A 25,157-nucleotide genomic window follows, 5' to 3' on the forward strand; every position below is an offset into this window, starting at 1 on the left:
TTTAAAATGTTTGCTCTTTTAATCACGATTTCCAAACCTTTTAGCCCAAAATTTAAATTAATTTCTCATCTTAAAAAGAATTTTCCATACTTAAATACAAAACAACATACAAAATACTCAAAAGTTTTTTTTGCCACTTTTTTGTATTGAATTGTTTTTACGTTTCTTCGAATTCCAATTTAACCAGCTTATTTTATAGAGAATTTTCCGTAGATTAATAATCTTTAATTCGTTCCTCTCTATCACTCTTAATTTACAAGATAATCTTAAAAATTTTGATAAATCACCAACTTAACACTTTTTTCACTTAAAAAAGAACAAAATGAAGGCCTCATATGGGTCAAACATGGCGTGCACATTGTAAACGACTGACTAGCATGCATCACCATCACCGCAGTCCAAGAGGGCACTGTGCTTTTAATTTTATGCCGACATTAAAACAAGTAGCACACGCTTGTTTTCAATTTTTACGCCGGTGCCTTTTTTATGGTGGAGGCGCCGCCAACCAACATCCTACTAGCCGCTCGGTTCAAACGCATTGTTTGTCTGTGCGTAGACTTTATCTTTGCGCTTGCTTTGTTTACGCAATGTGTTATTACTTGTTTAGTGTTATTTGCGCAGGCTAATATTTCAGAATTTTACACAACGTGCGGCGTTGTAAGCATTGTGATTTAATTACTGGTATGGATTCACGCGGCGCAACGTTGTGAGAAGATGTGAAGAAGTAACCGGCTGTAATAATACTAATTTTCACTAGAAGGGGTTGCGCGTGTACATCAAGATATCAAGTGAATTGAAAAGCAAATATATAAGTGAAATTTCTTGAGTAAAACTTGGCGAAATTCAATTTGACTCACCAAAACTTAGGAAATTCAAAAGGTTTAAAGCAAATATTAAAAAATTAATTACAAATTTTCTTTTGATATAAAACTATTGTTTAATACAACAAATATTTAATTAAAACATTTCACTTTGATTCATTTTACGTCCGTATTTGTATCGACTTTCGGTTTATGTTCCACATGTTGAAACGAGCACTATTAATTTATTAATTACATCCGTAAGCTGTTTGCCAATGGCCGCACCCGCTGCGGCCTCAAAACTTAACGCGATTTTCAAAATCACGTCGAAATATCAACATACACTAAAGTTGATACATGCAATTATAATTCTATTGATTATTTAATAATTTAAGTGATGAAATAATTACAAATATTAAGGGCGTCTGCAATATTCACCGAGAATTTATGATTTTGCACCCTGTATACTAAGCAGATAGCTCGTTATCTCAGCCTTAATCAAAATTAATCGACTTGCACCCCGAAGGCTTGTTGTGTTATTATTAAGGCGCGCACGTACCACTAGACTTAGCTTACTAATCACGCCGCCTGTCAACAGCCTGATGCGTTTAATTGTTTTTGTTTTTAATTAATATTTGACGCACGCGCTAACTATTTACCTATTATCTTGTTATGTGTGTAGAAAGCAGAAAAAAAGAAGTGTCTAGGTCAGACATGGAAGAAACGGAATGCAAACAACTATAATTTACTTTTTTAATAAACGCTCGACTTCCCGTCTAGCAGGCACGCTTAATAATTCATCGTTAAACAAATGGCGTGTGCTTTTATTGTTTTCCCTCCCAACAATCGCATGCAAATATGTGTTTGTGCGTGTGAAAAGAGGCGAAAAGCTGCCGAAGACAATGCTGGATTGTAAATGCGCCGAATTGGGCATGGTTATATGGGTCATCGGTCCGATTACAGTCTACAGTCGTTCATTCAAGGGCATTCGTGTTCGATGGAGCACATTCCCCTTTTTAAAAGTGGTTCGCTGTCGCTGCCAATCGAGTTTGTGAAGTGATTAATTTAAGTGAGCCCATAATTAATCGTCGCGGAACACACAAATTGCCTCTTTTTATCGTAAGGCGTATCGAAGAAACGCCAAACAAGTTGGTATGCGTCGCGAGCACTAAAATAGAGAGCATCTGCATTATCTGAACGCTCGTGTCGGATGGAACATAAAGTTTTTTTTTATGTGTGTGTGTGGGTGTTCTTGGTTTTTCGTTACGTAATCGATACGCTTGGCTCGGCGCGAATGCGTTAGAATAAAAGTTTGTGATTTGCGCGAATTAAATATGCAAAATTGAGTCGGAAATTGTGCGTTTTGCGAAATGGGAATTCGAATTCACTAATACCTTCATTTCTAGCGAGCGGATGTCGCTGGAAAAAAAGCGGATCTCGCTAAAGTGCATCACGCTTTTCTGCATTTCCGCCAAATATAAGCGATGTAAATGCCGGATCAAAAAGAACCCAATTCAAATTCGCAAAAATAAATATCTCGTTTGATCAGTTTACGCAAGCTATTCCAATCAAACTAATGCACAAAGCGACTCGCAAAACGCCAGCAGTTTACCAAACATAAATAAAGTAGGATATTTAGAAAAGCTGCAATTTGTTATAAACGCTTAAGGAAGATACACTCACAAACGTCATATACTCGTAATTATGAATAAGAGAAAGATTTAAATGTTCTGTTTGCTTTACATTTTACATAAGACCCCTTTTACCTTCAGCGTGCAAATCCACGACGTTGAAGAAAAGGAAACGAACAATACACACAGCCGCGTTGGCATAATGCACTATGGCTTCGCCCTTTGCGTTTGCTCAAGTTGCGAAATCATTTCCAGGACGTCCGTCGCGCGCACAAAGTTAAACGTATAAATTTGCATTGGTTTTAGGTTCGTCGCATTTCGTGTCAGACGCAGCAGCAAAGCACACCTACCGTTTGTTAACCAAAGTCATCATAAAACGATCTGCAGGCCCAGCACGCCGATTCACACACACGGCGCAATAGAAAATCTTTTACGGCGAAGCGGCTGTGTTAAATTGCACGTAACTTATTTTGCGTAAACGGCGCGCAGGAAGACAGCACAAATTACACTCGACGAGCGCAACAACGCTCATTGTATGGCATTGATGTAAGACAAGCCCTGTAATTTAGAGTTTTATCCGTACGCACGGGAATTATAACAAATTGTTAATTAACGCAACTGTTTTTTTTCTTTTGAATTCAATACAGAAGACTTACGTACAGTCGATGTAATGATTGTAATATAACAAGGATTTTTTTAATAAAAGCCAATTCTTCACTTGGTTTTTGCCCCTTTTATATTTTCTTTTGTAAGGCTTTTTGGGATTGCGTATGAAGTTACATAGCATTTTAACCGAGCTTAGCCGCACGAGGCAAGTTAATCCAATGGTTAGTCTAATGAAACGTAACGCCGTTTTAGCATTTCGCAGAAGACGCTGAAGCGCGCCCGGCGGTAAAGTGGGTCTTTTGAAATGGAACTCTCGCGTTTCGTTCAAAAAGCACATCGTCAACCGTAAGCGCATCGATGGTCGTCACCAACCGACCCGGAGGGGTTGTTTCTTAAGATCTCCTAAAGGGTCACCCTGCTTCAAGGAGAATTGTTTTATAAAAACAAATATTTGCTTAAAAAATTCTAAAACTTTGCGTTTAATTGCTTAATTATTGTTCCGAATTAATAGGCGTTAATGACACATCTGCATGCGAAATTTCCGTATACGAAACTTGAGCTAAGCTCAGTTTGGGAATTTGATTGCATTATAGTTCGATGCGGCGAGGAAGTTAACACACATTATGAATATTTGAACGCTCGTTAGTCGCCTGTGTCAAGGACAAAACTTTATCTGTTTGGTGCTAGGCGGAGATACCCCAAAACAATGCCGTAGCAGTAAAACATTTATTAGTCAACATCTAATTAATTATAAGTGTCCTACGACGAATGAAAATATCTACTTCATGAAAAAAATATTAAATTCCGATGTGAACATATTTCGTACACCGCATGCTGAAATTCACACTGATATTGTTCAAATATTCATCGAACAACCAATCGTAATATTGCGCTATGTACGAAACACATTAGACGAAATCGTTGGCGTGCGAAAATCCCTTGAAACAAACGTTATGCACGTAATTGCCTCTTCCAGCATGATAATTTTTTCAGATTTTTTTCCCACACCGACAAAATCGTTCCATCTTTTCTGTCGACGCGAATGATTAATTTAATTCAAAGCAACTTGTAAAGAAAGTAAAACTTTTCTCAGATCGATACACAAGCTGAATTCACTTCTCAACTCAACTCCTCCGATTAGGTAATTTAATCATCTTGTTTACTCAATAATTTTTTTTCCTCTCGAAAATTTAATATCATTTCTAAGCAGTCAATTACAAAACTTTAATCTATACCATCAAGTGGCAAGTTTCGAGCGTATAAATGATCTGTTTTTGGAAGACAATTTGAAAATATCGATTTCTCATTTAGCGCGTCCGCGTCCGGCACAATTAGTTGTGAAGTAGTTGGGACGTAAGCCATTAAACAATCCTTTGCAAATAGCCAGCACTCGACCACTGACACCCTAGCCAAGATACCAGTTAGCCAGTATTAAATGAACCCATTTATCGAGCTCTTGTGTATCGTGGGAAGGCATACAATATTCAAAACGATTCAATTCTCACCCAATCGACCGTTTTCGCTAAAAACTTATTTATACATTATCCATGTAATATATATTGATGTATATCGACCCATGTTATTAAAGTTAATCAGATCTCAGCAGAAAGACACTAATTTCCAAAGTGGATATTAGTGTTTTTGTTTGTTACCACCAAAACATAACCTTATATGAGTCGTTTATTTTATATTTTTGTTTACAAGCAACTACGTTCTTTATTTCTCTATTCCATAAGAATCCAGGAGACATAAATATGTATGGAAATAGACGTATTTAGTATTCATAAAACGTTTTCGTAGTTTTATGCGTTTCATTCATGCTAAGCATAAAATATAAAGAAACCGAGTGATTTTTTCAAAATTAACCACATAAATGTTGATATATGACGCGTTCAAGTCATGGCAACTAATCGCGGGACACGTTGTCGCCCCCTGCTGTGCACGCTTCCTGATATGGAGACTTTGTGTAAAAAATGTGTCTCGACTTATATTTCCCAGCGGGTCGTCATGCTTCTTTACAGGCGAATCCACCAAGGATTTTGGTTTGCTGTCGTTACACCGAACACAACATGACATTGGTAAAGTATCCGACTCCAGCTGTTCCAATGAGGAAACTTTATGTGTCATCATTAAATTAATTGTACGCATTCAAGTGAGATTACATAACATAACCTTTCAGGACATAAAAATTTATTAGATAATTATCTCTTGAATAGAAAAGTCGAATACTCTTGATCAGTATAAAATTAAAAGCTTTTTCGAGCTTTGAAACAATGTAACGTATGCGTATGTTGCGTGATTCGATCTAGATCGTGAAAAGGGGATGTTGAAATCCGCAGCTCGGGCTTATTTCAAAGCATGGGTATTTTCTACATCCCTTAAACGAATTTGGGGTCGCCGTACGTGGAATTTTACGAACGTCTGCTACCGACGTCAATCAATCGCTTCATTAAACTTGCTCGCCGAGAGTTCTGAAATCCAACATGCCAATTCTCACGACTGTTAGATGGATAGTTACAAACACGTGTCGTGAATTTCAATTTGCCGCAGCGACTTAAATCCGCAATTTTCTTGAATTATCGAAGCGGTGGTAAAAGTTCAAAGCGCGCCGAAAAACTTTTGCTTTTATTACGTAAAAATTCACCACGGTCAAATAGAGCCGTGAGTTCTGATGAGTTTTTAGTCGCCTTCGCCGTTAATCAACCCGGAGGATTTTTTTAAAATGCGTAATTATACTCAATCGAATTAATTTTTAATTCTGTTCAAGCGTAATAAAATCTATTCCTTCGCCGTGCTTTTCGTGCATTTTCTCTTCGTTTCGCCCTCCACGCTGGTTCTTATCAGCCTGGGACGCTTGGTTAACTTTTCCGAATAAATCTCAAAAACAACTTTATCTTTTTTTCGTTAATATGATTTGTGAATTAATTACCAGCGCGTCTCGGCCAAATTCTCAAAAAGTTCAACACAATGTCCCATGGAACACACTGTATTCACAGCCGGGGATTTTTTGAATTGAACAAATTCGTCCATTGACATAATGTCGGCAGGTCGGGCGTTGATTTTTAATTAAAATCACCTGGATTTGCATGCATTTTTTCCATTAGTTATTTCAGTGCACGCGCGGAGGGTACGCTCAACGCCGTATGGATTTGCGAATCTGGAATCTCGACGGGGCGAGTGTCGTGCGGCTTGAATTTTAAACATTTAAACGTCGAATCTCTTTAATTAAGGCTTACACGTCCGCAGTTGGCGGAGGCGCCTTGCTTTATAACACATTTTACGCGTGGCATGAGGATTAGGTACATACCTGACACAAATCCCGCTACACTTTTCATCCAACTAATCTATGATTACGTTGTACTTGAAAAGAAAAATGAATTACGTAATGCGAACGAGTAAAAAATGGTGTTGGTATATCAGTAGAATGCATGTGAATGTGCAAACGCTGGCTGAGATTACGTCGGGGCAGATTACGTTATGGTAAAATAGTACATTAATTACTAAAAGTGGAAAACAATGAATTACATTCACGTGATTTTTATTTTGAAGCGAAGAATCTGAAATAATAAACATCAAAATGATTAAAACTGTTTTCCATACACTGATTTAGAAAACATTGTTTTCAACTCCTCATAACTGTGCGGAAAACAGTGTTTTTAAATACACTACCAGAAAAAATCAGTAATTATATTTTTAAGTAATGGTAAATTTAAATATTTTAATAGATAAAACAAAATGTTGATAAAACTGCTTGATGTACATTTTATCTTGAAATCGCTTGAGTAATTCTCTTAAAACCACCTTTTGTAATGTTTTACTTAGTCCAGCGTGGGATTTGGTCGTGAGAGTACTGCGGCTTGTATTGTGATTATCCCTATACAAGTAGAAGTGAATTATTCCAAGCCGTTTAGCTGTTGAGCCAAGTCTAGCATGTCCTTTATATCCAGCCCGCGTGCGCAGCGGTCGAATGTGCATTATCTACGCCGACAAAAGCATCCACACAACATCCCAATTTACTCGCTAATTCCTACATATCAACTTAATAATCAACATTTAATACTCAAATATTAGCCAAAAACTTTCTATAAAGTTGTAAATTATTTACTTTAGGCTAGTTAGAAGTTCCATTCCTGTGAGGAGAAATAAACATACGATCACTAAAAGTCGTATCTATGTATCTTTCGTTTCGGAAACTTTCAATGATCCGATTTGGAAGGCGCTCGCATGTCGTGTATAAGTTTTAAATTAAGTACCAGACGCAAAGTCGCTTCCTAGCGCCCTACGCGTCATTGGCGATCCGTATCGAAGCGTTATCCTTGACTACAAGGTCAGCAGACAATTGTCGCGCAGCTTCAAAATGTTGGCACCGCTGCCAACACACATGTGCACATCCTCCCAACGGGTTTGGAGAATTTCGCCAGCGCGAGCTTTCGACCTACGCATGAAATGCCGAAATGGTTCCCGCTTCCAAAACATAGATATGTTATATTGATTTTGCGTAACTTGCTCATAATGATCAAGGAATAATCCAGTGAAATTCAATAGTTCAACATCCATCTAATGTTGTTGGTTTGCGTTGTTTTTGTGGCCTTCAATTGAAAAACAAATTCGAGATACATTTTGGGCATTTGCTGAAATATTCGTCTGTGGATGGGAAAAAATTTAATAAAAATGCATTGAATATATATTTCCCAAACGTACACATGAGATCCATCAAAAGTAAACCTCACATAAAAAATAAAAAATCTTTTGTTTTGTTTGAAATCAATTTTTACTTCCACCAACCGGAAACAATAAATATCAACGTCTGAAACATTAAAAGCGACCTGTGGAAACCGTGGAGAAGAAAAGTTGTCGCCTCAGTCATAATTCCTGCAACGCGTGGAAATCTTTTGCACCATGGAGCAAACGGAGCGTAAACTCCCGACGAGAGTTATGCAACCGGAAGGGTAGCATGAAGCGTCGTTCTTTGGTCGCACGCAGTTTTGGGGAATTCTAACAAATTATCCGAGACCTAACGCGGACCGGAGACCAGGCGAAGTGAAAGAACCAACTTCCACTTCCCTTCAACCCGTGTTTAAGGTCCCAACTGCTTCATACTTGTATATGTATCAATTTCGGCAGCTTGAAATAAGCTTATGACACGCACTTGCGCTTCTTGAGGGCAGGAATTCGCACGTTATGCGCTGAAATTAATTGTTTGCTTACAAGCGCCCGGATATCATAATATAATCGCTTGGATGTACTCGTAGAGGAAAGTAAAGAGAGCAGCGCACTCCGGATCAGTATGTACGTCTGCAGGGTTAAATATTTCGGAAATTTATCTTGCCAATTAACAGTATTGGGCGGCCAGTTTAAATTTATTAGTTTTAGTTGCGTTCGTTCGCCAGCGATATTTATAGTTTCCGTTAGAGTGAAACCTTCCACCAATAACCTGAGGGCTTGAGTGGACTACACGCAAACAGGACCAAAACAACTCTCTTGGTTGGATTATCTGACAGGAAAATTTTTCATCGGCGCCTCCACCAAAATTTTTATATTTTTAAATTCAAAAACAATATTTATGTAGATATCAGATAACTTTTTTTATAGGTTTGGAAAACGTTTACGTTTAAGCTCGTCATCGACAAAACGCCTGGTTGAAGTTCATAAAACCGAATCTAATATTTCAGGAAACGTCCACTGCACCTGTCACCACGACGATATTTATATACGACATATGGTAAATATTCACTCGACAAAAACCCTTTTAGGTCGCCTGCATGACGCGTATGCAAATATCTTCGATATAAATTTCAAATATTATTTTGTATTATTGAAACTATTATTAAGTTGTTAAGCATGTTCGAACAGTTGCGTCACAAGTTGAAGTGATAGTTACAGAAGTTTGCGCGCTGGTAACTTTGGCTGACAGCATAATTATCAGTAAGTCTATGTTGAATTAATCGTTGCTTGTCGCAAATTCCGAGTTTGGTGCTCAGCGGATGCGCTTTAAAGTGAAAATTGTTCGTCAGGTCATTAAAATTAAATGCGCAGAAAACGTCTGTCCATCGCTAATTGCTCCGTCGGCAACAATGCAAACCAATCCATCGGCGCTTTGCTGGTCTTGACATAGGCAGGTCGGCAAGCTAAAATTCATAATTCATTTGAATTAGTCGTTCCGCACGAACTCGTGCTCGATAGGCGAACAAGACGTAATTACGTTGTAGTCACTTGAATTGGAAGGCGCGAAAAAAACAATCCGATTGCGAGCGGCGCGCGTGCAGCACTTCATGTAAATTGAATACTTATGAGATTTAAACATTGCTTTGCTTCTATTTTTACTTCCTACGAGAAAAAAAACGAACTCGTAACTGTTGCGGTATATTGAATATTAACAGCGTAGTTACAAAGCAAAGCTATGTTGTTATTTCTTTCGCGCCCAGTGAAACCTCGGAGTAGAGCACATGCAAATGAGATAACTACAGAAAACCCTCTTTAGGGGTTTCGTATTCCCACATTTGAATGCCACGCACGTTTCCTGGCAGCCGAAGACAACAGAAGTGTTGGTGGCTGCAAGCAAAACGGGTCAGTTGTTTTCTAAACACTCCGTGACTTGGTTTTCTATCCTGCATTGCCACTATCACTGATGTTAGTATTTAAGGCTTGGTTTTGTTTGCTTTTTCGATTACATCCACGCAAGAAAAAGCTGAATATTTCTGTAGGAAACAGCCAGTAAAAACTCACATCAAGATGGATCTATATGTGTTTTCGTTTGAGATATGAATGACGCGAAAAGTTTCTCTTGGCATGTTAATGTAATAACGGCGTTTTCTTGTCTTCACTATCTCGTCTCGGATAGTGGCATGTCATAAATTCTCCAAACTTCTAACAAAGTAATAGGAAGTTGTATTGAGTGCACTTGTATTGACAAAAACTACTTTTTAAATTTCTAAATATAAAGACATAGTTTTCAACCGGGGGAAAATTGATGTAACCGCAATAAAATTTATTCGAAACGAGGCAAGCACAATAAATCCCCGCGAAAGAATGCGAATGGAAAACAAATAAAAGAAAACCACTGGGATGGAGATGTGAAGAGCAAAACATACACGCTTTTGTAGCTTTCGACTTCCATTTCCATTTGTAAATGTTACGTTTTTTCCTGTTGCCAAACCAAGGAAAAAAATTATTTAATTCTCATGATTATCAAATAATATTTAAATAATTTTTATACTTTTAGAATTAAAATTAAATGACGCCACATGTTGGGGTGGTGCTCATGGCCTCTTTTTATGTGCTTTTAGGCATATACAACACACCACAACGAGCACTCCTGCAATGTAATAACTCGCAGCCCGCATATTTTGTAACAAGCGCCCGGCGCGCACACGTTATTGCAGCCAGGAGCAGAATTGAATACACAACCGGCGTGCGACATAATAAATAACACGCAATAAATTATGAAATCACACATGGCCCGCACTCAGCTGCACTTAATTTCGTTTTGTATGCAAAAAATATCCCAACTGCAAATAATAATTACATCATTTTCTGTTTGTGTTATTAGCGGCGAGTGTTTTGTGCAGATTTTTTGAAAAAACGGCGCATTTTGAAGAATCTGTTATCTGCGTGTAATCTGGGAATATGGCGCAACACAACGGGCCGAGGATAATCTCTTGAGGTCCAGGAATAGATGCGGGTAGACGTATTCTTATTCTAAAATTGCCTATATATCCTCCCCAGGCTGAAAACGAACACCGACTGCCTTTCCGCCCATCGCAAATAGTACTTTACTTCCTTCGAAGATGAAAGGACCTTCTTTGTTTTGGCGCACTCGATTTATCTCCTTATCTCGGGCGCGACTTGGGCGCGTTCGTCGCTTCGCACTTTCGCGCGTCTCTCGTTACTTTACTTCACTCCGAAATGCCGCCTCGAGGCGATGGGAAATCCGTAAGATCCCGTAATTTCATTTTGGTTTCAAACGGGTTGCGTGTACGCCCAGCCTCTTCAAGTAAATGCCTGATAGTAAAACACAGTAGGGAAAACGGTTTTGTAAAAGTTGCAAATACGCCGCTTTCCAAGCGTCCGATTTCGTCTGCAATTATACCTTCATTCTATTCGTGGAGCATATGACATTGCTTCGAAATGTTTTTGATGACATCATGCATTAACCTTACTCATGCGCTCGCCAGTCATAAAGCAACCGAGGCAACCTTTTAGGTCTTTTGTGAGTCGCATAGACGGCGCGCACTTTTGTTGTAAACACTGCTGTAAACGACAAGAACCGGAGCTAATTGGATAGTGTGTTTTGTGGCAGCGGCATCGAAGCGGTTTTGCACAATACACTGGACGCTCGACTCGAGGAGGCATATTTCAACAATGGGAAGCAAATTTGCAAACAAAGCATCATCAGCCAATGTCGACAACAGTCATAACATCCTGATAATAATAATAGAGACATCTTTATTAGCAAAACCGACAAATTTACCAAAATTAAAAAAAACATTAAATAAGTTATGTTATTTTGACAGCTAGTGACAACTGGTATATTATTAATTTATTTTATGTTATTTTTATTTAAAAAAACCAAAAATGTTTGAAAAATTTTAAGAAAAACCAAAGTTAAAAGAGAAATAAAAAATGTCAAAAAACAAAATTTAGGTTATGTTATTGTGACTACTAGCGACACCTAGTATTTAATCAATCCCGTATTCCCATGAGTAAACAAGTAAATGTTTTATTTGTAGTAGCACGACATGAATTCAATTCCATCCCGCTTTTAATCGTATTAGATTAACAACAAGCGGAACAAACACGTTTGCTCACCTGCTTAAACCTGAAAAGCATCAAACCAATACGAGAATAGCGGGCGTGATGATGTCGTAATTAAATTAATGATCACTATAACTATCCTCTCTGCTTCCGTAAACTTGTAACTCAAACATCTCTGCAATAATTAAACGCTGCTGATTTTACGAGTGGTGTTCGATGTTAGTTTTTGTCCTGCTGTGTGTTTTTTCCAATCTCTTCACATCTTCGCGATCGTTTAGATACAAAGTGAATACGTTTTGCATCACATTGAACAGGAGCGAGAGGGCTGCGTCCACAAGGGTGACTGAATTAGTTGACGCCGTGACCCGGATAACCAGATTACGGCCGCACCAACTGAGAATAAACTCTCCGACGGCTGGGCTGTACGCCTCACCGCCGTGGAGGTGGTCGCAGCCCTTGCGCGCCCACAGGACCTCTTTTTCTATTGAAAACTAGCGATCACCATGTGTGGTGAACGACTACAAGCAAAGCGGCAAGTATTTTTTTTCCGCTTGTTGCAGAGAATATTTTATTACATCAATTTTGAAAAAAATGTGAAAAAATTCTCGGTATTGCGGAAAGGCAAATAATGCTTTTGAATAATACATGTTTTGTGTTTAGATTTACCTGCGGGTCGTATCGTGTTTCATTCCGCAACGAAATAATATTACAATCCATTAAAACATTTCTTTTCGATACGCGGAATCTAACGATGATTTTATTACGTCGTTCGTTATTTCGGATACAAATTCGGGAAACCCACACACAGGAAATCTTTGCATAATCAATTCAAAGCGGAATTCGATTACGGTCAAATATTTTATGCTGCATTCTGTGTGTGTTTTTTGTCTATTTGCGCAAATTGAACGGAAATGCATGAAGGTACTAAACCCCTCCCACTCCGCACCATCCAATATCCAATATGCAAACTGATTGATTGTGAATATCGACACAAATCATCGCAGTGCTATGATTCATGTACATAGGTTGAAAGGAATTGCAGAAATGGTAATCGTACATTTATGTTTAATTTCCTACAAATCCAGCGCATGTTGTTGAAATTGCTGATGACGTTAGACGTTTAATTCGTACAATTGCAGTACCTGACTGACTGACATGGGAATTATCGTTGAATATCATCGATTGCTGTTTATTCTGTTGGCAAATATAGTTGAGTATGTTAATTCGTGAGCGTGGGAGCCTTATAATAACATTAGCACCGAGTGAATAAATTTGGTTGTGAAATTGGAGGTGTTTCCACCTGTAGGTTTATGAAATAATGGCGAATTGTCCCTTTTTGCTGTTGAATACATTAACGAGCAAATTTCATCAAACTTTGTTTCGGATTATTTCTAATTCCTCGCGCTCCAAGCGCGCTTGACGTTGACGCATTTCTGCACAAGTTGTAAGATGTGCTAACCAAATTAATACACTCGTGGGCACTGAATAATTACCATTTCAACATTAATTCACGTTGCACGGGTTTTATCTATAGGTTTACATTTATCAACGACACGTAAATAAATTAAACTTTTTTCGTCAAATTGAAAGCGGAAATATGTTTTATTTTTAAAAATACAAAAATTGATCCACCCGAGGCATTTTTCAATAAAACATTTAAAAACTCCACCTCGTGACATGTTCATGTCCGAAAATCGGACGCAGTAAAACAATTCAAACTCTTTTTTTCCCGAATGGCCGTTTTTCGGGTGAATAATGAACGCACTCAACCACGATAACGCTAGACGAGGCCTGAAAAGTTTGCACGTTGCCTTTTGTCAGCCCGCCCAAATTGAAAACATCGCGATTAAGGTACATGTTATCGCAAGTCTTACACAATAGGATTATAATTCATATACGACGACGCCAACCTGCGAACACAGCGATATGCGGACAAAAACCTCAGAGAGCCCCGCAGGGTTCGAGTATAAATTTCCCGACCAGCAGCGTTTAGGAGGGCCTCACCGCGATGAAATAAAAACCATATCTACATTTAGTATTCTACAACCCACCACCGCATGCGGTGCCAATTTCAATTTAGACATTAAATTCTAATCCTGTAATAATATAATGTGATTGTTTTCAGGGATACAAAGTGGTAGTAAATGATATTTTGTAAAATTTAGAAGATATTAGTAACAATCAGTATGAAAACAGATTTTGCAAGCAGGCGCTGGTCGATTTGTGTCCCAACTCGTCGTATTTTACCGAATACGAGTGAAATTAAAAAGTTTACGACCCTTTTCCAGTCCTGCATAAATTCTGCATGAGAGACAACGATTTCGTGTGCCCTGCATTCTGTATTTCTGATCTAATCACTTTTAGCATATTTATTCAGTTTATTTCGGTGATTAAATTAAGGATTTAGGGATTAGGACAAAACCAAAATAGTATTTTCACAAAAATTTAAAAAAAGGAGATTTTTTGCCTTGGAGAGCCAAAAATTTAATTTTGAAAGTGTTTATTTTATTTTGTATTATAGAGGTATGTAAATAAACAATTGCCTCCACAACAAGAGCGTAGTTTAATTAAAAAGAATGCAACACTTTGCCCGCAGTTACACATTTTGAAAGTTTTTTTTATTGCAATGAAAACAAGAAGTGTATAATTGCGTTCGCGCTTCGCAAAGCCTCAAGTCGCGCTTAAAACAAATTGAAATTAAAATAAATATAATTTAACCGGACCATGAAAATATAATTTACTTTTAAATTGGTAGATGGAAATATTTTGGATGCGTAATCTCATAAATCCTTGTCGAATACGCACATATAAATTTGGCAATAATTCAGCAGCGCGAACAAGTTGTGCGGAAAGTGCATCATAATGCGATTTTCGGATATTAACAACATGTGCCGATATTGTTAACGTTGCATGCAAATTATATATGTGTTATTGATTACGAGTTAATTTATGGTTAACGAAACGGCAATTTATATAATTGAGCAGGCCAGTGTGATGCAGTGGGAATGTAAAATGTTTAATTGAGTAGCACACGTACGAATGCTTATTTTAGAAATTGCGCATTTTTATTCTTCATTGCATAAACATTTTATGGAAAAATGTGTTTTTAGTGCTTTTAGGTTTAAAATTTCCATGTTTTATGTTTTATTTAAAAAAATAATTACTATCTACTTTAAATTATGCTATTTTTGTAAAAATAAATATTAGTGGAAGTTAATTTCAAAGAAAAACTTCCAAGGTAGATGTATAAATGTATGTGCCGTAAAAATATCCGTAGAGCTATTTAAATTTGTTCGTCAACATAAATTGAATGTAAAGTTGTAAATTGAGTTATTAAGTACACGCTCGAAGTTTGCAAGAAATAAAAATGATAAGCAAGCACCTTGTATCTGAATTTATATGCAAATGATTTGATTTATTTTTTACTTCAAAATCACACTTTTTAACAAAAATAATTGTATATTAAGTATCAAGTTGCTAAATGAAAGTTTTAGTCACGAGATTGATTGAGAGCAAGCGTAGGGAGCGTTTAATCAATCCAGTGTTTAATAACGTTTAGCCATGAGTTGCTTACGATATATTTTCTACTTTCACTATCTTCCCACGTTGAGTTTTTGTATTTGAATTTTTTGTTTTAAATCTTCAAAATTCGCTCGCACACTACTGGGAAATTTACAGTTATAAATGACGTGCCCGTGACTATAGCCCGTGACTAAAGTACTTTAGTCACGGCTTTGCCCGTCTGCTCTTTAATAGTGAAAGTAGAAACAATTTAATTTTTTTTTTAAGTTTCTTATTGATTTAATACAACTCGTTATATTTAGACAGGGTTTTTTTAAATATTTATCAAAGTAACGATTGCGGCGCAGCAGACAAATATAAAAACACACACACAAAAGACGCTCCCCTTGGCGAACATTAATAATATGACAACATAATAATTTTCCCATTCCCTCGTCACATTCAAGCCTCGTGTACAAATGTGCGCTCAAAACGCCCATGAATATTTCAAAGTGGTCAGCCAGACATCCTCCCACCAATCGCTCGGATGGCGTTAGACGAGGCATGATTGATTGATTACGAATGGGTCACGAAAGCGGCCAAACACTCCGTTTTATATAAATAAGAAGTTGATTCGGGTCGATTTCTCTTTTCTCGCGCGAAATCCCGGCAACTCTTCATCTCAGGTGTGCAAAATAGAAAACCTTTAACCACGGCACGCCTGGCCGCCGTCTCAGCGTTGACGTGGCGCCCTTTTTTCGCATCAGCACTGCATAGCTTCCGATAGCAAATACGAGTATAAAAGTCGATCGTTTTGCCGTGTAATAAATTGCTTCCTTAATTCCATACTTTGCCAAACCAACATCGACACATCGGCGCAGAAAATCGAACGAATCTCAGCGTGCGCGCGTGCTCAATTCGCACTCGGAGATTTTTTTTCCCGCCGCGTTTGCATCCTTATTTCGGAGCTGAAATTGGAAACCTAACTCGCATTAGAAAAGCAATTTGCTGACAATGAAATGCACGTCAGATCTAAGTCGCGGTTTTAAAACGTTTCTTATTAATGCAAATCGTAGCAAGCGCGAGTTCTGTCTGTGCGTGGGATTGAAGTTGTTCTTTCAAGTGAAATGTTTCTTAATGGAGTGTTTTGTAGGTAACTACTTACCAAAGTGCACTTGTGTACTACCAACAGGATAAAAAGAAGTTGCACTGTAATTCCCCGCAGAATATATGCGAGCAAGTTGTTTTTTTCGCAAAGAAAATCAAAGAGAAACAAAATAATTAATTTAAGAAAACTTTTGTTATATTAAGTAACAATTATAATTTTCGCTGAATTGCTTGCGCAAGTTTTGTCGAGGACGATTTCAGCGCAAATTTCAAACTCAAGTGGATCATCTAGTATCGGAATTAGGAAACTTTTGAGTAATGTTGCGCACAATTTCGTCGTTTCTTAGCTTCGCACGATACAGACTTCCACTTCTAATTAGATTTTGCACTCCTTTCAGGAGTTTTTCCGTAGCCATCAAGCGTACTAACTATTGTCGAGAAACTTCCCCGCCTACACATTTTAGCCGCTTGTTCATTTCCTTTATATTACAAGACGAAAATTTAATTTTGTTTGAAAATTACCATCGATTGCGTGCAATAATTTAATTGTTACATAATTCTATCTATAAAGTAAGGTTAAAATCTTTTAACGTCACTTTAAAGAGCGCCATCTATAAATTAAAAGTCTAGTTAAAATATTTTCATGTAATAATATATTAAGAGGTATTTTATGCGACAATATATGTAGTTCGATACGACATCCAAGCTTTCGGTGGATTACATTCAATTTTCGTGACAAATTGATGAGATTTGTGCGTCTTATACCTTTTTGTTATCGTCGCCTGCCGACCGCCACACAAAAGTAATTCGCTAGATGAGAAGTAACGAGAAAAATTCGCCAACCCCCCGAGGAACAATTACGTAACGAGACTGAATGCGAACGACAGACTTACACTCGAGAGGGGCGCGAATAAAAATCTCCATCGCACGCAGCCCGACACTAGAGGAAGATACAGTTTTGCGCCTGCAGCCATTACGGCTGTTAGTGAAGAGGTGCCAAAACAAATAAAAAGCGCAACCGGCAAGATTGGCTCTTCTTGGCGAGTTCTCAAAGGTCGAGTTATAAAAACGTGTCAAAACTCGTAAATATTCCCGCTGCGACGTCGTTTTTCGCTTCTATCATAAGTTGCTGCGAAAACATATCCGCGACAGAAAAAGGGTGCACCCGAAAATGCGAGGCACTCACCAATCGATATTCAATCTAGTTTTCGTAAGGAGTAAAGTGTCGTGGATGAAAAAAAGTTGTATTGCCCCTTGAAGCTTTTGCTTATCGTCGTTTTCGTGTTGCTTTCTTGCGCGCGTAATTAAATTTATGCATAAATCTGTTAACGCCACAATTCGCACGGTTTCTCTGCAATCTGAATATATATATATATTTCTTGGAAGAAGCCGTAGGAGAGCGAAGCTTGTCGATTTGATTTCGACTTGGAGGGTAAACCCGAAAATTACACACATTCAGTACGAACCTCGGTGCACACATTTCGCACACGCACCCTAAGTTGATTCACACAATAAATACAAATCCGCACACCCGGAGACTGCGACGTCTCGACGAAAATGTGATGATGGAATTAAATCGCATAATCAACAGATGTCAGCCGTGGATCGGGTGTAAAGTAAACGCGGCATGGCCATGTTTATACGAGTACACCAGAGAGAGCTCTGATTGAAAACTAAATTATATATACACCATGTTCAAGGTGCGAAAAATCTTCTCTTACCTTCGAAAATCTCGACTCCAGCAAGCATAAATAACTGGATTCATGCTCGAGTTGATCCAGCCGAGCCACGTGACGATCGCCAACACAATCTCCTCGTGCCAGATGCATTCGATGCAGAAACCACTCAGCAAATTGACGACAAAGAACGGCAACCAGCAGACAATGAAAACACCCATCACGATGCCCAGTGTCTTCGCCGCTTTTTTCTCCTTGGCAAACTTGGCCAACTTACGGCTGAGCGAGAAAGCCTTGTTGTGTGGACCCAGGCGGGTGGATGCCATTCGTGCTAATCCATTGTTCGCAAGCGCCGTGAGTGGCTCGTCTTCCTGCGCGTACAACCGCGACTCGTTGTTGCACGCACCCCCGCGATGAATGCGCAGCGTCAGCTCAAGATTACCAGCCCCCAGGAGCACCTGCTTGGTGCCTAAGCGGAGTGATTTCGTCTGTTCGACAGCAGCACGATAAATCCGATAGTAGGTGAAGACCATCACGAACAGCGGCAGGTAAAACGAGATGGTCGACGAGAATATCAGATAACCGAGGTGTTCCGTAAAAGGGCACTTGTATGCCGGTATCGGTTCGGTGCGCACGGCGCGCCACCACGCAATCGCCGGAAACGAGATCGCCGAGGAGCACACCCAGACGGCGGCGATGAGACACGCGGCGCGTATCCGCGTCATCCGCATCGGATAGGTAATGGGGTCGGTGATAGCCCAGTATCGGTCCAGGCTGATTACGCAAAGATTCAGAATCGAGGCGGTGCTGAAAAGCACATCCAACGACCGCCAGATATCACACCAATCCGGTCCAAAGAACCACGTGTGTTCTAATACTTCATACAGCGCGCTGAAGGGCATCACAACAAGTCCGACCAAACAATCCGCTGTTGCCAGCGAAGTGATGAAATAGTTCGTCGCCGTGTGCAGGTATCTTTCGCGCACTACCGCCATTATCACTAGCATGTTACCGAACACGGTCGCCATTGAGAATGCGAGTAAAAGTGACACAACCACCGCGCGGTCCTGCACCAGGGAACTCCAGTGCTCCCATGCGTCTCTTTCAGGATTTGAAACGTTGGTCCAGTTCACTTCCAGGCTGCTGTTTACCTCCAGACCGGAGAAGTAGTACAATTCGGTGGCGTTCATGTTGATTGTTGGCTTTGCAGCATTATTACTGAAATAACAAAGATACATCAACAGATTAAAATGTGTTTGCCTAGCGTTTACATAATTTACATAAAATGCACACACCCTTGAGCTTTTAATGTTGACATTGACGACGCGATGACTTTCGTCTAGCAATTCCATTGTGATTTATGAACGAGGTGGTGTTTATGAGATTACCAAAGTCTAAAGTGTCCTTAAAGTATTTCAAACTTCATCGTGTTATGCTTTTCTAATTAGCATAAATACTCAGCATCAGAGTTAAGAAAAATTACACCCAGACAGTTGATTTTTAATATATTTTTGTGACGTCAGTGTTGAATTATTTGCGCTGATTGGTTTTCTTTGTATTTTAATGAATTTCTTGGGTTTATTCAAAGAAAAAATTAAATTAAACGTAAAAGCTTTTAACTTTTTCTATTTCTGTACTCATTTTCTTGCTGCAATGAACTTTATAACCGTATCGATTAAATTTTTAAAATGTGTAACATGTAAATAGCCATTGATCTACTTGTAATGAAGTTATGAACCATTCCTGATACGCAGTTAATATCAAATCGATTAATGTGTTATTTTTTTATATCTATCAATACAACAACCATGACGTCATTCCACATTGCCCGGCGCCTCCACTTTTTTTATAAGCAATAAACGATTGACAAAAACAAAAAAAAACATCGTATTATAGTAGTAAATGTTTGTCAAACACTGAGACACTTTACAAGCGTGTTTATATCTCGTCGCCATCGCAAGCAATTGGCGTTTAACGCAGAAAAAGTCACCGTAACTCGCATGTCAAGATGCGTGCCGAAGCGATCTATCTGCTCTCGGCAGACATGCACGACACATACGATAAGGCAGTGATCGCGCTCGCGTACACAACGTCGTCGCAAATAAGTACGTGACATGTTTGCCCCCGTCATCACGCACGGGGTGTCAGCAACAGTCGCGGCTCAGTAAGTTATAAAACAGATGAGAACGCAAAGGCGATGGCGGGTAATGGTGTGGTTTTCGACGCGCTGTGCTAGTCATTATTTATATAACAGACTACTACCGCTGAGGGAAGGTAGAGGTGGTAACCTGGTTCATATAAAGCACCCACGCACGCGTTGCACAAAATAAATGTCCTGTGACTTTTCACCCGCCGCATATTCGCAACAATATGAACCGTAACTTTATCTTGTACACAAAACAGGATAATACCGATATTAAACACTTAAATGTTAGGTATTTTGATTGATATCAATGTGTTTAATCAAAATGTCTACTAGTATTTGGCAGGTAGTTTTTTTTTTGTTTGGTAAACTTTGTAATGGAAGTGAAAGCATGAAGATATTTCATGGCGCGCATCGGTATTTGATCACGCAATTGTGGAAACACGCTATTCTTGTTATAAATGTCCTGTTTTTACTTTTACGTCAAGTCAAGCCAAATAATTTTAAGTAGATTAATTTTTTTTATTTTTGCAATCTAAAAGTTACTACAATGAATTGTTTATGATTTTTTGTTTGTAATTTTAGAATAATTGCCCTTTCGATCCAACGGAGCGCATTCACATCGCTTCATTTTCAAAATGGAATGCGCAACACTTTTGTTGGAAGGCTTTTCAATTGAAAAGTACTAGTGTTGGTGTTTAACACACGGATGCAATCCGTTTGCGCTGCCGATGTTCGCAGCGTTCGCTATTTACGTAAGCGGCTAACTAGCTTCTTATTACTCCTCACATTTTGTTGACTCACTACAGCGTCGGCGGCGGCGACGGTTTGTTGCTGGACGCATGAAATCGCATTTTACTGCCGGTTTTATGCGCTTCAACAGCGGGATCGTAAGTGATGTGGTATTTTGTGCAACTTTACACGGCCTGAGAGAATGTTTTGAGACTAAGTGCAACTATATACTATAATAGAAACAAGTATAATACGATACTTTAGCCATTGTTATAAAATATTTCATTTAGTACTTACGGGGTTATTTACATTCACGGAAAATAAAAATTTAGCAATTTATTTATTATTCAGAAACTGGTGGAAGAAATTTTATCGAATTTTAATTTTTGGAATTTAAAGAAAAATTACTTTAGTCACGGGCTATAGTCACGGGGTGGCGTTTGCGCCTGTGCATTTGCCTACGGTGCAGTACAAGACCATATAAAGTGCCATGCGCCGTCAGTCAAACAAGTCAAATCATACAAATTATGATTAAACGATTGCAACTATTGCTCTTAATCAATCTCGTGACTAAAACTCCTTTTTAGCCACTTGATTCTTAATATTCTATTAAATTATTTAATTTTTGTAATAAAAATAACATTCATCATGATTTTTAGTAATAATTTGTATTAAACTTAGGTTATCCACGTGAAAAAATCGAAATCGCGCATAATAAATTGATATGCAATAAAATGTCTACGAAAGCAAATCCGAAATTAGCCCCGATGACGCGCTGACGACGGTAAAAAGCATTCCGATAACATTGCGAAGGTCTGTAAACGTGTTCATCGCACATCTGCACATGTATGCGGCGCGATTTGGCCCCCGGTGAGAATCTGCTGGTTGCGCTCCGGCGTGTCGGTGTATGCATCAAATTAAACGAGACAGAGGGATGATCACAAGCTTTGGATCAAAACCGCGATATTTTCCGCTAGGATAACATCACCCGCCCTTATCGGCAGAGCGACCGCAAAGGAACCGAACACCCCGACGTCGAACCGCATTCCCTTATCCGCGCCGAATGGAACACCGCCGGTACTCGATATAGATATATCTTATCAACCGCACACATGCACAGAAATAGATAGTCTACTTATATAAGTTTATGCGCAACAGCATATCAGACTATCTTGGAATAGTGGAATAGTATAATCCAAAAATATTAAACATTTAAAATTTAAATCGTCGTAAACAGATTTATTATTGGTTTTTATTATGTTTTCATTTAAAAATTTACTTCTTCATGGTAATGAAATAATAATTTTCGGAGCTATTTAAAATTTTCACACTGAAAATGTTATAAAATTCAATCCGAAATATCTATGAATGTAAAAACCTGCTGGATCAATGTTTATGATCATAAATACGTTGAATTTTAACAACAACATTTCCCGGATAAAGTTATGTTGTGTGACATCATGTACTAAACCAAAACCATCAAAATTTAATGATAAGGGATCCAAATACAAGTTTGAACATGATTTGAACATTATTAACTTTTGAAGCTCATATGCTGCGCAAAATGCCTTTTTAATTTGAATATTCGCGTTAGACTACCCACGCAACATATTCTAACGTCCCTAATCAACATCAGTGCATCGTAATCAGTTATTGATTGCAATCCGCGTTCCCGCTAATGTAATCCGCAATGCAATAAATAGTTACGCGATTTCAGTGAATTACCAGGCACATATTCAAATAGCAATCAAATTTAAATTTGTGTGTTTTTACTTTAATTGAAATTCAACCGAAATTGTTTATTTAGTGTTGCTCTTTCAAGTCACTTGATTTTCGCTGATAGTCAAACATTATCAGCAATTTGGCAGCCAATTTGTGCGTGCATTCATTATTTTCATTTAATTTTGTATCCGCCGGTAACAAGTAATAATTATCTCGTTACTCTTCTGGATGACTAGGATTCGTTAATAAATGCAATGTTTCAATGCACTCGAAATCAATAATTCAGTTCGTATGTTTAATTGATTCCACATCAATATGTATGCAGAATATTTACATGTTGAATTAAAAGTGAAAAAATTATCTCAAGTCATAAAGTGGCGTAAAAATTCATACATAATGTATGAATGACACGCAATTTGCTTATAATCCAAGAATAATATCATCTGTTTTAATTTATGAAGTTATTTATATCATACACTTGTAATAAAAACTTTTCGGGGATGAAATTAAAATTTTTATTTGTTGTGTTAGAAAACTATAACATTTTTAATAAAAAAAATGAATCAGAAGTTTCCAGATATCAAAAGTTTTCAGTATCGTTAAAAGTTGTGCAAAACTGAGTCAACATCATGCCAACAAATAATAATAATAAAAAGCCGAGGGATTTTGCGATTAATCAAAATACGAAGCGAAATTTATAAGAATTAATTAGTCACAGCGTGGTGGCATTATTTATGTAAAAAATTATGAATGTAATTAAGTCGGCGAGATGCCGCCTCGTTTATATACGGCTTGGACCGTTGGGGCACACTTAATTGACTAAAAATAGATTAAATTCAATATCGATTTGCGAACGTTATAATCAACTGTAAACTGGTAAGCGGCAGGCGACCATTTTAAATATCGCAGGGTATGTGTTGGTATATATTTTTAACTCAATCAAAACTTAATAAACTTAATATTTGCATATTAATTGCATAAATACTTACGTTTGAAAGTGTATGATTACTTTACGTTTGAACAACGTGCGTGTTAATGTTTGCAGGCGTATTAAATATTTAATCTTCTAATCAAATCACTTTTGCTTCACGGGCAATAACCAGTTGCGCAGCGGCATTGCGAACAAAATGAAATAATTCAACAAAAACAAACGCTCGGCAATCGCGATCGACCGCACAATAACCGCGTTTATTTTGTTGACATTTTCGCATAGAAAACTTTAATTCATTTGTATTTTTATTTAATTATTTTGTTTTTTAATTAATTAATTTACTCTGTGATTTATTTTCTAAGTTAATGATTATTATATTTAAAATTTAATTACATATTTTGATTGTGGTTAGATGAAGGATTAGATTAAGTTGGTGATGTTTAATTTCGCGGCTCAAGATTGTCCCGCCGTTTCAAAATCGTATCCGAAACAGTGGCGAGAGCGCGAAGTACTGCCGTCCGGTCCGGGCGCCGCGCGTCGCGTAAAAGTTCGTACGCAGGCGTTGTTGGCGGCGGCGCCGGCAACGGTGCCGTCGAAACGCGCCAGTGGCGGGCGGCGATCGCACAAAAGCGCGCACGCCGCCGCTGCGGCATTTGCGGCTATCGTGCACGCAACCAAACAAACTGCCATCGCCGATGACAATCCTTTGGGGTGCTGTGGATGCAAAGCAGTGTCGTAACGGCGGCTAATTGTCGCTGGGCCGCACGAGAATATATTTCGAATGTTGTTTCAGCGCTCAAATTTACTAAATTAAACAAAATACCTCGGAGGCACATCAAATTAAATGCACACATCAATTACAAATGTTAAAATCAAGTTTAGTCACGTCAGTTGTACCAAAACATCCAGAAAAGTTAATTTGGTTGCCTATATTTTACACAATCTAAGGTTTTATTTATAAAAAGATGGCGAAAATCTGTGAAACTATAGGGATCATAATATTTGATACAATATGATAGTTAAATGCATGTGGAAAATTGGAAAATGAAAATTTCCCAGCTCCAACAGCGGATAATCCTTTGGGTTCTGCCGGGATTTGCCAATGAACAAAATATCGCGGGCCGGAACTTGGTGGAAGGAGCTTAGTTTCGGCTTACAGGCACGCAGCGAGGTAAAGAATTGACAAATTTATCGTCGTACCCCTTCGAGCCCAGCGAACGTTCTTAATCGAGACGTTTTTTTTTCCAGTGCTACAAATATCGCGCTGCCGAAACGTGAAATCAGTGTGTAGTAACAACGCATAAAAGATTAATGCGCACGCTTTTTACGGCTTTTATATTGACTGCATGACGATACGATACTTGATTTACAGCATACGCATCTTCATATTTTTCGACTCTCCCGCGGCTATAGGCAAACACTTTTCATAACCACATAGCTCGCTGCGTACATAGTAGAGTATTAAAAGTTTTTCCATAAAACAAACATGATTGACACCAACGCGTCGTTATAATGTTATATGTCGCTGCGCCAAAAATTGACAGGCTTATCTCG

At 38.3% G+C, this 25,157-nt stretch overlaps 1 protein-coding gene across 5 annotated transcripts in view; it reads right to left on the reverse strand.

Moving 5' to 3' along the window:
• The window catches only part of Dop1R2 (dopamine receptor 2), a 29,310-nt gene extending 5,213 nt beyond the window's left edge, over positions 1–24,097 (reverse strand). For all 5 annotated transcript variants that reach the window (XR_010547875.1, XM_065301258.1, XM_065301254.1 and 2 more), the window contains exons 1-2: positions 23,662–24,097; positions 18,121–19,293 (exon numbers count right to left, since the gene is read on the reverse strand). Coding sequence is in view for 4 of the 5 variants with exons in the window: in XM_065301258.1 (XP_065157330.1) it covers positions 18,121–19,265 (1,145 nt within the window). In the remaining variant the exon portion in view is untranslated. The remainder of the gene's footprint in view (positions 1–18,120; positions 19,294–23,661) is intronic.
• Between the last annotated feature and the right edge of the window lie 1,060 nt (positions 24,098–25,157).

This window comes from Atheta coriaria, unplaced genomic scaffold (assembly GCF_025399875.1).
Source record: "Atheta coriaria isolate IRGN ID8LTWV9N9 unplaced genomic scaffold, Caltech_Dcor_3.1 hic_scaffold_4_pilon, whole genome shotgun sequence".
In the NCBI taxonomy this organism is placed as follows: Eukaryota; Metazoa; Arthropoda; class Insecta; order Coleoptera; family Staphylinidae; genus Dalotia; species Dalotia coriaria.